The sequence below is a fragment of the Mirounga angustirostris genome, unplaced genomic scaffold (genome assembly GCF_029215605.1).
Source record: "Mirounga angustirostris isolate CCGP_5_RB_7025 unplaced genomic scaffold, mMirAng1.0.hap1 SCAF_10, whole genome shotgun sequence".
In the NCBI taxonomy this organism is placed as follows: domain Eukaryota; kingdom Metazoa; phylum Chordata; class Mammalia; order Carnivora; family Phocidae; genus Mirounga; species Mirounga angustirostris.
The window spans coordinates 66,200,750-66,215,007 of NW_026991718.1; the positions used below are offsets into that span (position 1 = coordinate 66,200,750).

At 39.2% G+C, this 14,258-nt stretch overlaps 1 protein-coding gene across 6 annotated transcripts in view; it reads right to left on the reverse strand.

The window, feature by feature from the left end:
* Positions 1-7,848: 7,848 nt before the first annotated feature.
* The window catches only part of ERLEC1 (endoplasmic reticulum lectin 1), a 30,164-nt gene continuing 23,754 nt past the window's right edge, over positions 7,849-14,258 (reverse strand). For 5 of the 6 annotated variants that reach the window (XM_054509884.2, XM_054509882.2, XM_054509881.2 and 2 more), the window contains 4 exons: positions 13,779-13,903; positions 12,157-12,234; positions 11,113-11,188; positions 7,849-8,765 (listed from right to left, as the gene is read on the reverse strand). In XM_054509884.2, the coding sequence (XP_054365859.1) occupies positions 8,694-8,765; positions 11,113-11,188; positions 12,157-12,234; positions 13,779-13,903 (351 nt within the window). In that variant the 3' untranslated portion in view covers positions 7,849-8,693. The remainder of the gene's footprint in view (positions 8,766-11,112; positions 11,189-12,156; positions 12,235-13,778; positions 13,904-14,258) is intronic. The other variant, XM_054509883.2, reaches the window with a different exon arrangement.

Below are 14,258 nucleotides of genomic sequence, written 5' to 3' on the forward strand. Positions count from 1 at the left end.
AGTTTCCCCATGTTTGGTGTTTTTCTGTATCCCTCTCTACATTCCCAGGGTAGTTATCAGCAGGACTCTGATGAAAGGGGACACAGGTCTTAGGGGCGCCTGGGTGGCTCAGTCATTACGTGTCTGCCTTCGGCTCAGGCCATGATCCCAGGGTCCTGGGATCGAGCCCCACATTGGGCTCCCTGCTCTGCGGGAGGCCTGCTTCTCCCTCTGACCCTCCCCCCTCTCGTGTGCTCTCTCTCTCTCTCTCATTCTCGCTCTCTCAAATAAATAAATAAATAAATAAAATCTATTAAAAAAAAGAAAGGGGACATGGGTCTTGATTTAGGATTTCTGACTGTTTCCTCAGGGAACCAGCTCTGAGGGCCTCTTTTCCCAGGGGACCACCCTGGCTGCCCAGGAGTGGCCAGACAACCTGCATTCATCTCGCTGGAATTCTTTGGCTCATTATGCAGCCTGAGGACATTGAAGATGAAAGGAAAGTCTTCAGCAACCACAGAGAAGTTCAAGGAGAAAAGAGGTAACTGGTTCTTGGAGGGAGAGGAGGGAGAATACCAATTACCTTTATTAAAGAATATGGCAATTTGAAAATAAAAAAAAGATTGCAGATTTAGTGAAATCCTGCTTTCCATAGAGATAGTTCACAGGTAATCTCTCTAGGTCCAATGCCTTTGAGATTAATTTTGCCAAAGTAAAAATATCACTTCATCGCTTATGGAGAAATGAATGAATTTTCCCTCCTCTACTCCAGTAAACAGATAATTTTGCTTCTCTATAAATACACTTAGCTGGTGCCACGATAAGTTCAGTTTGTTTCTCTGAGTTCCATTTATGTGAATGTTGGCCCTCTTGACACTTTCTTGAACCTCCAGCTGCTTGTAGCATGCTGATGAGTGGGATATCTTTCATTCGACTCCCAGTGTGGGAACCTTGATTTTCATGCAAAGCCTGATGTTTTGCAAAATGCAGCTTGTTCAGATGCCAGATAGACCTTAAAAAGTGGAGCAACCTACAAAGACTGCTTTGTGCCTGTCTTCTGGGCCTATGGCACTAGGATAAGTTTCATAACCTGGGTCAATGCTTAAGGTTCAACACATTTCGTATCTGACATTACCAAGAGCTTATGAAAGCTTCTTGCTCGTTTGTTTGTCTTTGGCAACAAACAAAGTATGTCAAAGAAATGGTAAGAACTGATCTTTTTTTTTTTTTTTTAATATTTTATTTATTTGACAGAGAGAGTCACAGCGAGAGAGGGAACACAAGCAGGGGGAGTGGGAGAGGGAGAAGCAGGCTTCCCGCGGAGCAGGGAGCCCGATGTGGGGCTCGATCCCAGCACCCTGGGATCATGACCCGAGCCAAAGGCAGACGCCTGACTGAGCCACCCAGGCGCCCCAGAACTGATCTTATTATTAATATTACAATGAGGAAAGATATGGCTGGGAATTGTGTTCTTCACAGAGAATCATAATGTTAGACAATTTCTTTGAGGAATCCAGAGTACCTTGGAACTGGAATGTTTTATAGTTCATGGAGTTGGAGGTGGAAAATTCAAATCTTTTCTTGACCTGAGAGATCAGGGACTTTACTTCAATCATGGCCCACAAATGGGGTAAATAGAGACACAGACACTGTTTTCTTGTTAGGGAGTGGTACGGAATTTGAGTGAAAAGGTTTACAAATGGGACATGTCATTAATTCTCCCTTTTCTTTCCCAACCATTATAAAACTGGGGAAAATACTGTTTTCCTCAAAGTACCAAACACTCAAAAAAATGAGCTTGTAGGAAACTCCTTGGAATTGTAGTTGGGGAAGATTTTATAAGGTGTGGGTAAGAGAGGGAGAGGATGAGTGTTCTTTCATTCATTCAGCAAATATTAGTTGAGTGTCAGTGTTATGCAAGGTCTGAGGAGAAAGGTCTGAGAATAAAAATAAGATATATTCTTGGGCGTCTGGGTGGCTCAGTTGGTTGGGCGACTGCCTTCGGCTCAGGTCATGATCCCGGAGTCCTGGGATCGAGTCCCGCATCGGGCTCCCTGCTTGGCAGGGAGTCTGCTTCTCCCTCTGACCCTATCCCTTCTCATGCTGTTTCTCTCTCTCTCTCTCTCAAATAAATAAATAAATAAAATCTTAAAAAAAAAAGATATATTCTTTACCAATAAATAAAAGATGAAGGAATTATTTTTATCATTTATATAATAAATATAATCTGGATCTAGATAAATTGCCAGTGCACTTGCATTGTTTACCAACACCAAATGATTATCAGAGAAGGGAGGGTTTGATGACATTTAACGGAGCCAGAATTCCCAAGGTGACACTTTAATCTTACTAGTGAGTTTCCATTTGCCAGACTGTGGGTTGCATTAACTTAAAGAGAAGTTAGTGGGTGTTCCATGATTAAAAAAAAAAAAAAATACTGTATGGGAAAAAATGAGTACCATACTTTACCAAGACAAAAATCAATCATTTCGCTTAGCATTTTGCTGAGTCCTTTGGGGGTGTTCCTTCAGGTGGGAGGTGATGGCACAGAGAGGTTCACGGGGCAAAAGCTGGTTCTGTGAATAGAAAGCACTATAGCATATTACTTACAAACATGGACTCTGAATTGATTCCAAAGCTGGCTCAGCCACATGCAGTTGAGTTTTCCTGTTTGAGCCTCTTTGTTCTTATCTGTGAGTTAAAGAGAGTAAGCCCACCTCACAGGGTTGTGATCACAAGGTGTCTGAAGTGTTTAGCATAGTGCCTAATATTTAATCAATGTGCAGAAAGTGGCAGCTATCATTTTTATTATAAAAGCAGAGTCTGGGGTAGTCTATCATCTGAAACTCAAGATTGTTCACAACTGGCTTTTTTGGGGGTGAAACGCTTTCTTGGAGGTGGTTAACAAAAGCTTTTCCAACAAATGATTTCTGTCACTATGGCTTAAGAACACTAAAACCTATAAATACAAAAACTAATCCAGGGGGTGGGGCTCCTGGGTGGTTCAGTCATTTAAGTGACCGACTCTTGGTTTCAGCTCAGGTCATGATCACGGGTCGTGAGAATGAGCCCCCTCTTGGGTTCCACGCTCAATGCAGGGTCCACTTGAGATTCTCTCCCTCTCCTTCTGCCCCTCCTTCTGCTCATGCTCTTTCTAAAATAAATAAGTAAATAAAATCTTTAAAAAAAAAAAAACGACAAAAAAAACTAATCCAGGGGGAAAATGACTCCTGATTTCCTTGACCAGCTATTAACATTTCAAATCTATGGGTAATATTTAGAGCTCTGATAAAATTCTTAAATGAGTAAATTATGGGGCACCTCGATGGCTCAGTTGGTTTAGTGTCCAACTCTTGGTTTTGGCTGGCGTGTCCTGATCTCAGGGTCGTGAGATCCAGCCCTGCATTGGGGCTCTGTGCTCAGTGGGGAAGCCGCTTGAGGTTCTTTCTCTCTTTCCCTCTCCTTCTGCCCCTCCCCTGCTTGTGCTTGCTCTCTCTATAAGTAAATCTTAAAAAAAAAATTCTCAATGTGTAAATTTGCTTTTACTGTTATTAAGGACCACTGGTGACTAATTTGCAAACTAGTATTTTATTGAGAACATAGAAGCTATTAGAACCTAACAAAGTTTGCTATTTGGGGCTATATTTTGAGTGAATTTAGAGAGAAGAGTAGATTTGACTAATTGGGTTTTAAACCTTAAGTTGCTGGACTTCCAAGGATTTTTGGAAAAAATTTATTTTTGGTGGTAGAGCACTTTTTTTTTTTTTTTAAATATTTTATTTATTTGTCAGAGAGAGCACAAGCAGGGGGAGTGGCAGGGAGAGGGAGAGGAAGAAGCAGGCTTCCGGCTGAGCAGGGAGCCTGATGCAGGGCTTGATCGCAGGACTCTGGGATCACCACCTTAGCTGAAGGCAGATGCCTAACCAACTGAGCCACCCAGGTGTCCCGCACTTTTGTTTTTTAACTGAAATATAGCTGACACACAATGTGGCATTGGTTTCATGTGCACAGCATAATGATTTGACAACTCTATACATTATGCTCTGCTCACCACAAGCATGGCTATCATCAGTCACCATACAATGCTATTACACCACTGACTATATTCCCTATGCTGTGCCTTTCATCCCCGTGACTTATCCTTTACCTGGAAGCCTGGATCTCTCACTCCCCTGAGAGTTTGACCTTTAATATTACAGATTTACAAAATCAAAATTATGTATTATACAGGAAACTGTATTTTTTCTTTTTTTTAAAGATTTATTTATTTGACAGAGAGAGATAGATACAGAGAGAGAGGGAGAAGAGGGCTTCACACTGAGCAGGGAGCCTGATGCGGGAGCTCGATCCCAGGACCCTGGGATCATGACCTGAGCCGAAGGCAAATGCCCAATGACTGAGCCACCCAGGCTCCACAGGAAACTATTTTTTTCTTAAATTCAAGGCAAAGTACAATGTACTCTCTTGAAAAGTACCGGAAAGCAATTTAATAGATTTGAAATACATACTGTTGTATGTGATTAGATGAGATGTTTAGTATTATTTTACAGTCTCATAAATGTCTTCCATAGTTGAGATGGTTACCATTTCCATAAGTTCTGCTAGATTTACTTGCTTTTGGTGAACACTTTTTGTTTCAAATGTAAAAAAGACTAAAATTCAGCTTAAAAATTTACAAATAGGTATGGACACAAAACACTATAAGCCCTATATTCCATTTGTTAGTAATTTTGCCTTTCTTCTTTTGAGTTTTGAGATTGTCAGAGTTTTTTGTTTTTTATTTTCTCTAAGTGTTAAAGAAAGAATGGAATTCCAGGGGCGCCTGGGTGGCTCAGTTGGTTAAGCGACTGCCTTCGGCTCAGGTCATGATCCTGGAGTCCCGGGATCGAGTCCCGCATCGGGCTTCCTGCTCGGCAGGGGGTCTGCTTCTCCCTCTGACCCTCCTCCCTCTCATGCTCTCTGTCTCTCATTCTCTCTCTCAAATAAATAAATAAAATCTTAAAAAAAAAAAAAAAAAAAGAATGGAATTCCAGTAGTCTTCATACTGTAGTTTCTTCTAACTGCCAGTGAGGAAAGCATGCTCATTCTTCCTGACACTGCAAAGAAGCATTAAAAAAAACCCCTGTTATTTCTACTAGAGAGGCCTTGTGAGATACCAGGACCACAGTGATTAGAGCCACGACGCAGGTGAAAGTAACCTGTTAACCTCTCACCTTAATTCTGATTGGTTATATACCTAATAATGCATGGTCTTGATGCTAATATTTAAAGTGACAATTCCATTTTCTGAAAGGTGATGGAGGCATTAATTTAACCTACAATGCTGTATATGGTGGAAGTAAATAATGACGGTATCTCTATCACCTCCTCTACACATGTAATGCTTATCCTTCCCTTGAGTCGTTTGATGTTCTATTAAACAAAACCTGATTTATGAATGACTCTGTATACTACTGTAAGTTCACCCATTAAATATTAAATAAAAAAAGCTTAATTCCTTTTTCACAGATGAAATTTTATAGAATTTCTAGTATTTTTTCCCCATAATGCATTGGATCATCTTGCCTGCTTGTACAACCTACTTTAAGACTACTGGCGTCTGAAACAAAGCGTGCCACTGGGTATGTAGTTGGCCCTGGTTCCTCTACTACCCCTGTGAAACAACTGAAAAAAAGAAATGGAGAAATGGATATTTCCTTAAGCCATGTCACCATGGCAACATATTTTGAAAACTTTTACTTCAACAACTTAAACTAGGAAGGGAATTTAAAATCAGATCCTAGGGTAGCTGATATTTTATTTTCATTTTTTCATAAAAAGATTTTATTTATTTGACAGAGAGAGAGACAGCGAGAGCAGGAACACAAGTAGGGGGAGCAGCAGAGGGAGAAGCAGACAGACTCCAGCCGAGCAGGGAACCCGATGCGGGGCTCGATCCCAGGACCCTGGGATCATGACCTGAGCTGAAGGCAGACGCTTAACGACTAAGCCACCTAGGCGCCCCTTTATTTTCATTCGAAACTGTGATTTCATGTCCTATTTATTCAAAATTTAAGTCTTGATTTTCATTTTCCTGTTTAACTTAAGCCCTTTTATGTTAGATCTTTGGTGCTACTAGGTCAACAATTTGGCCTGATTGTGTAGTAGGAAGTTTAAGAATTGTCAGAAATCAGGTCAGGCCTTTGTAGATCAGACTGAGGAGAAGTATTGTTCACCAGGGGCTGTACACAGAGCTTACTATTCAGGTAACTGAGGTAATTTGTTGCCCTTTGTTGCCAAAGTTGCTTTCAGCAAGGACTTAAGGATATAAACTAGAGCTGGGCAGAGGCCCCATCTAGTGGTGACTTGAAGAAAGGCAGGTAGAGCTAAAAAAAGGTAAGTCGTGTCCCAATCTTCCGGTAAAGATGAGCTACTAGTTATTTTCCTGAAACCCTAATCAGGAGGGTTAGAATGTGTGAAATTGTTAGAAATGAAGTTCCTAAGTTAGCGATTCTCACTGGAAGAATATATTTAAAATAAAGAGGATCACTCAGGAAGCATATTTAAAATCCAGGATATACTCTGCCCTAACGGATCTGATCAGGCAGCTCTGGGACAGCACCCACCTTAACAGACTTCTCCAAGTGCACCAGGCGTATTACAGCTGAGCCCTTTCCCCTCCCTATTAGGAACTCGGCTACGGCTACAGAAGAGAGGCCGCCTGCCCAGCAGAGGTGGCAGCACACAGTTCAGAGCTCAAAGGAGATTTCCCAGACCACTGGTAAGGGACCCAAGATTCAGAAGGAAGATGGAGAGAGCTGGCCCAGCCCTTCCTTCTAAGAAGTTCAAGCTGTTAGCCAAACAGAAAGCTGACTTACTTTTTTTAACCTTTTATTTTGAAATAATTACAACTTCTGTTTTTAAGAATCTTCCGCAGTAAACTATCCAATACAGTTTTTTAGATTTTTCTCTCCCCCCTTCCCCTTTTTAAGAGAAGAATTTGACCTAAATATTCTAAAAGTATCTGCTGGCACTAACCTTTCACAATTCTCACTCCCTCCCTTCTTATACCTATAAATCTAGATGTGGGTAATTCTGTTTGTCTTAATTCATTGATATAAGAAGTATGATTTTAGAATTTATTAAAGAAATAAATTTTTTTTTCTGTTTAGAGAGAGCATGCAAGACGGGGGAGGAGAGAGGGAGAGAATCTTTTGTTTTTAAAGATTTATTTATTAGAGAGAGAGAGAGTACATGAGAAGGGGCGGGGGGGTGGTGCTCAATCCCATAACCCTGAGATCAAAATGTGAGCTGAAATTAAGAATTGGACGCTTAACTGACTGAGCCACCCAGGCGCCCCTAAAGAAATAAATTTTAATGGCTTTGGTTTCTGATCTTATTATATTAATAGGAGACAAGGGCAATATTAGGAAATAAACTAACTCTTACTGGGAACCTGGTACCCAGTATTGGGCCTAGGCTTTTTACTTACAGTGAAATTAATGCACTGCTACAACTACCTTCTAAAGTAAGTAGTCTCTCTACCAGAGGAGGTGAGGCTGAAAATGGTTAAATGATCTATGCAGGATCACACAGCTAGTAAGTTAAAGAGAGTATCTGGACTTTGGTGTGAATGCAATGTCTGTGCTCTTTATATAATGCACTGCTTTGTACTAAAATCTACAAAGAGCCTTGCAATAATCAATTGCATTAACCATTTCTCAAACTAAAATATCTTTGGCCAGAACTACTGAAAAGGAGGAAAAGTCAAGTATTTTATAGCCACTTTTCTGTCCTTGTTTAGATACGCACATCCAAAATACAACAGGATAATGTTCTGTGCAACACGGTAATGGAGAAAATAAAGGAAATGAATAATCTACCATTGAGTACATGACAACACTGCTTGTGAACATTTTATTCACTTTAAAATAAATACTGTGCTGTAAAACTGCCCAGAACTAAAATCTGTAGCATACAGTAGGGAGGTACAAAGAATGGCTGCAGCAGAGTGTGTTTTGTTGGAGGAAACCATTCTAAGTCAAGAGGGAGGAATCTCTGTCTACAGCAGGTACACACCTTGGGGGAAAACACATTCACATCAAGGAGAAAGAAATAGATAAAAGTTCCAAGAGAGAAACTACCTATTACAAGTAAGAGTTTCTTGAGATTAACAGAAGTGAAGAAAACTTAAATGTTGTGAGGCTCTACCATGTGCCCAGTTTCTAGCTTAACACCTGGTAGAGAGCAGTTGCTAAATAAAAATTTGTTGAAAGGATTTCAGGCACTAGAATTTACATATTTTACATGGTCTCCCATTTAAACAACCTCCTATCAGTTTCCTTCTTCATTACCTTTACTTCATTAACTAGTTATATATACTATAATTTACATAATAAATCTATTAAAAACTTCCAATAGGTACAATTATGACATTTCATTAGGCTGGACTCTAAATTGCTTGGATTAGATTTATTTTGGAATCACATTATCCAAGCAAAAAACACAATCAGTTCATGGGACACAAGAGAAATGAAAGAAGTGAGACAATTATCTGCCTTAGAAGTTTATCAATAACCTCTTATATACACATACATATTCACAAAGTGGTTGAGAGTCCTTTTATACGATCCTTCAGATGAGGTTCAACGGCTGGGAACTCTACAGTGAGACACATGGTCAGACAGAAATCATGACTGTCAATGATCTTTTCTTTCCCCAAACTTTATTATCCTTTAGTTGGGGAGAGAAAGAAGTCCATTTTCATCTGCTGTATCTAAGATTTTACAGATCACTGGAGATTCAACCTAAAGAACAAAAACAATAAAGCCATTAAAAAGTTGCTAAACTGAATACTTTCTTTATTTAGTGTTCTTCTGTATGAATACATGTGTATAAATTTGTTAAATGTATATTCACAAACATGTAAAGTTTTTCAAAAGTTGATGAATAATATCAACCCATAAATGCAAAAAGCTCTGTGAACTCTGATCAGGAAACATACAGAGAAAGCCACTACTAGGCATCATATAACCAAAGGCAGGACCATGAAGTTCCTAGATAGAAATACAGGATAATATTTTCATGACTTTGGGTGGCAGCATTTCTTAGAACAAAATAAAGCATTAGCCATAAAAGGGAAAAACTGATTAAAATAAACTTTATCAAATAAACTTTTGCTCATCAAAAGACATTAGGAAAATAAATAGGTAAGCCACAGATTGAGGAAAAAAAGTATGCACTATAAATTAAGAACTCATATCCAGATATGATAAATATAAAAATATAAAAAATAAAATAACTCATATCCAGAATATATTTGAACTCCTAGAAATAAGAAGACAAACAAAACAATAAAAATGGGTAAAAGACTAACAGATGACAGAGTCTCCTCGACCAAACTGAAGTCAGGTTCCCTAATTCCTTTTTTCAACTAGGCCTCTTCTTGTATTTGTGCCCTGTCTTGGGCCTGCTGAGTCCAGCTGTCGCAAGAATCCTGATAAGTCAGTGTAGAGAGAACCCCTTAGCCTCAACAACTAATCATCCATCCCATATCGGATCAAATTCCTCATTTCTCACCTTTGATAGCTGATTATCCTGGCCTGCCTTCAGCAATAATCCTGTCAAGTCAGTTAAGTTGATGTCTCCTCTTAGTAATTTTCCATCCATTGCGCCACCCCCAACCCTGCCACCTTCTGCTCATTGGCTGTACGTCCCCAGCTGTCTTTGCCACATGTAGAGTTAAGCTGGATCTCTCTCTCCTATTGTGAAAGTCTTGACACACTTATTGCCAACAGTCCTGAATAAACACTGTTTCAGTAAGTGTCAGAATAATTTTTCATTAAAAAAAACTTGGCTAGATACTTCACAAAGATCTATGAATGAATCATCACATGAAAAGGTGCTCATCACCATTTTCCATATGGGAAACACACACTAAAATGACTAAAGTGGCTAAAAGAGGGGCGCCTGGGTGGCTCAGTCGTTAAGCGTCTGCCTTCGGCTCAGGTCATGATCCCAGGGTCCTGGGATCGAGCCCCGCATCAGGCTCTCTGCTCAGCGGAAGCCTGCTTCTCCCTCTCCCACTCCCCCTGCTTGTGTTCCCTCTCTCTCTGTCAAACAAACAAACAAATAAATAAATAAATAAAATCTTAAAAAAAAATAAAGTGGTTAAAAGAAAAAAGACTTACAATACCAAACGTTGGGGAAGATGTAGAGCAACTGGACTCTCATATATTACTGGTAGGAATGTAAAATGGTACAACCATTTGGATAACTATTTGATAAAAGCTAAACATATATCTAATCTATGATTCAGCAATTCCACACCTAGGTACTTACCCAAAGGAAAGAAAATACGTGATCACAAAACGACGTATAAAAGAAAATGTTCATAGCAGCCTTATTCACATAATAAAAAATGAGAAACAACCTAAATGTCTATATAGAAGAATGGATAAGCAAGTGTGGTATACTTATACAAATGAATACTATTCATTAATAAAAAGAGAATGAAATACTGGAGTGACATGGGTGAGTCTGAAAAACATGCCAAGTCAAAGAGGGCAGGCATAAAAAACTATATACTATATGATCCCATTCATGTGGAATCAAAAAACAGGCAAAACTACTCTATGATGTCAGAAAGCAGAAAGGGGTATCTGTGGGGGTTGGGGTATTGACATAAAAGGGGTATAAAAAATTTTTCTGCAGTGATAGATACCTTGTTTTGGGTGATAGTTCCATGGGTATATAAAATTATCAAAATATATCAAACTCAACACTTAAGATCTCTGCATTTTATTTTTTATAAATTGTACCTCAATAAAAAAGATTATAGCTTTTACAGAGATAGTATGAGGGCTATATTAAAATTTGGAGATTACTGAAGCTCTTTTCAAGACTCAATGCTAAAAATTGAAACATGTTTTCAAACTGAATTCCTGAGTATTATTATTTTTTTTTAAGATTATTTATTTATTTATTTGAGAGAGAGAGAGACACAGCGAGAAAGGGAACACAAGCAGGGGGAGAGGTAGAGGGAGAAGCAGGCTTCCCGCTGAGCAGGACCCTGGGATCATGACCTGAGCCGAAGGCAGTCGCTTAACCGACTGAGACACCCAGGCGCCCCCTGAGTATTATTTTTTTACTTACCCCAAGGATATACTGACAGGAGTGAGGCTCTAGCATATATACAGTAACAGCATGAGGAGAATCTGATTCTTTACACCTGAAACAGAGAGCACTTTAAAGTACTGCCCAAACCACACAAAAGTATTTTTATTTTTAGAAAGGCTTAATTAATTAATTAACTGAGAGAGAGGGAGAGCGTGTGCATGCGCACACATGTATAAGTTGGGACGGGGTGGGGGGGTGAGAAGGAGCAGAGGGAGAGGGAGAGAGAATCCCAAGCAGACTCCGAGCTAAGCCTGGAGCCTGACGTGGGCCTTGATCTCACGACGCTGTGACCAGGGCCTGAGCTGAAATCAAGAGTCAGACGCTTGACCAAATGAGCCACCCAGGTGCCCTGTACAAAAGTATTTTTAATTGTTTTCCTTTTAAGCTATACAAATCTTATGTAAGTGATCCTGTATAATTTAATATAATAACTGAAATAATATAATTTAAAAATCATTATAACTTACAAATAATATAATTATATTAAAATAATTTTAATATTTATTTATTTTTAAAGATTTTAATTTATTTATATTATATATAGAGAGAGCATGTGAGTGAATGGGGGAAGGGGTAGAGGGAGAGAACCTCAAGTAGACTCCACCCTAAGGATGGAGCCAGATGTGGGGCTCAGTCTAATGATCCTGAGATCACGACCTGAGCTGAAACCAAGAGCTGGCCACCGAGGCGCCCCAGTGTTTTATTTTTAAAAACGATTTTCTTTCTATATCTTTTAAAGTTTCTTTCTCTCTTTCTCTCTCTTTCTTTAATCTCTACAACCAATGTGGGGCTTGAACTCACAACCTTGAGATCAAGAGTCGCATGCTCCACTGACTCAGCCAGCCAGATGCCCCAATTTTACTATTTTAGAATAAAGTAGTAATTTTATATAAAATTAATCCACACATTATTATGCATAAATATAATGGCTCACAATTATATTTTATATTTATATAAACTTTTGCCCATTGGAAGCAGATAAAAGAGAAGCACAAAGCATGAGTTGATGGTCCAACTTACTTTAGTTTCACAGTGACCTGTCTTGGTTTGTCAGTTATATCACAAATATCTCCATTCCCATAAAAATGTGACACCATCCTAAACCAGAGAAACACACATGTTTTATTAACCTAAACTTCGTTAATTCAGGGTAACTGTAATGGGGAGGGTGAGAACATGGTTAGAGGGATCAGTTTTGCATTAGTTATAAACTATTTCTAGGGTCATGTCACAGAGAAAGGTTTTCAGATTCTGTAAGGAGAATACAAAATTGAGATACTTTGGAATGATTTAATTAATAAGAATAATCTTCAATTTGCATATTATTTATTTGGATACAAATAGTTAAGGTTAAAGTGTTTTTTAAAAAGTCCTTCTGAAGCGAACCATTTCCTCAGCCCTGTATATTGTTTACTTTGTGGCAGTTTTCCCTCCTTGCCATCCTCCAGCCAGCTCCACTCATGAAAATACTGTCATGCAGGTATACAAAAGTATACCTGCCTAGGTTAACCTACAAATTCCAAATGAGCAGGATATTTTTAATTTAGCTAGCCTTATGCTCCTGTGATTCAGTATTTATTGCTCATGATACCATGAACTACTTTCACATGAAACATACATGAACATAAGAAAAGTCCATCTGTTTAGTATATTCTAATACTTAAATGCCCATCTCTTAATTTTGCTAACTTTGATTCTGGTCAGCCCAAGAAGTCAACACATTCTATTTTTTTAAGATTTTATTTTTAACCAAACGTGGGGCTCGAACTCACAACCCTGAGATCGAGAGTCCCACGCTCTATGGACTGAGCCAACCAGGCGCCCTGAAGTCAGCACGTTCTAAAAACAGAGTCTCTCAATGCCATCAGTGCTAGGAAGGACAAAGTTAATACCCAAGAAAGAGAAAGAATGAATAATTTAAAATTCGCCAGGTAAGAGGACTACAAGAAAATCTAAAGCTTAGTTATTCTTGGAAAATAAGAGCTTAACTTATTTCTGCTGTGACAAGATACACCTATATAACTCAAAGAAGTTGTGAGGTAGTTTTTCAGAAAGCCACTCTTTATTTTCAATCATAACCTCCTAGAGGTAAAGTAACAAAGGGAAATGCTAGAGTATATTTACATAGAATTAACTAACTTAAAAAGGTAAAGAGGACACATGGAAGAGGCAATGCTTTCTAACAGCCTCAGACCTACTGGCTGGAAGTGAGCCAGCGTCTGTCACGAAGGCCAGCCACCAGCACTCTCATTATCATGCCACCACTGCTTTAAAGGCAGCGGCCAGAACTTACTGCATGCTGTTGCCACGCACTATGTGTTACATACCTGATTGTTTAAGAGTCCTAACAGTCCTTTGAGGCAAATACTAGTAGACAAGAAAAGTGAGACTTAAGAAGATGATGTAATTTGCCCAAGGTGGTAAGTGAAGAGCCAGCATTTGAATCCAGGCCCGCCCCCGCCACCACCTTCAGAAATTGTGTTCTTAACTATTACCTTAGAAAAGAAAACTAATTTAAAAGATGTCCCTGAAAAAAACTGACCAGAGATTTTACTTAAGTGTTTAAATTTTATGCTTTTCAATATTCTGAGTTTTAAATATTCTACTAATCCGAACCAAAGGCAAATAAGGTTAATCTTTACCTGACTGACTGGGTACCATCATCTTGAAGGTGATAGGCTCTAGCAGTATTCTTCTTAGCCCATTCAATATGCTCTTCTTGGTTCCATGTACCCACAACCACAGAGGTCTTCCCACTATCTTTGTCCTAATATAGGAAAAAATATTTGTGATGAATCCTTGATATCATCAAGTAGACATTTATCCTGATGGCCTATAAGTTATAGTCCTTATCTTCACCTGCACACTGCAGATGGGTGTTTATTTTTTAAAGATTTTATTTATTTATCTGACAGAGAGAGACACAGCGAGAGGGAACACAAGCAGGGGGAGTGGGAGAGGGAGAAGCAGGCTTCCCGTGGAGCAGGGAGCCCAATGTGGGGCTCGATCCCAGGACCCTGGGATCATGACCTGAGCCGAAGGCAGACACGTAACAGTTGAGCCACCAGGCGCCCACAGATAGGTGTTTAGATGTTAGTCAAACAACGCTAGTCAAACCTGAT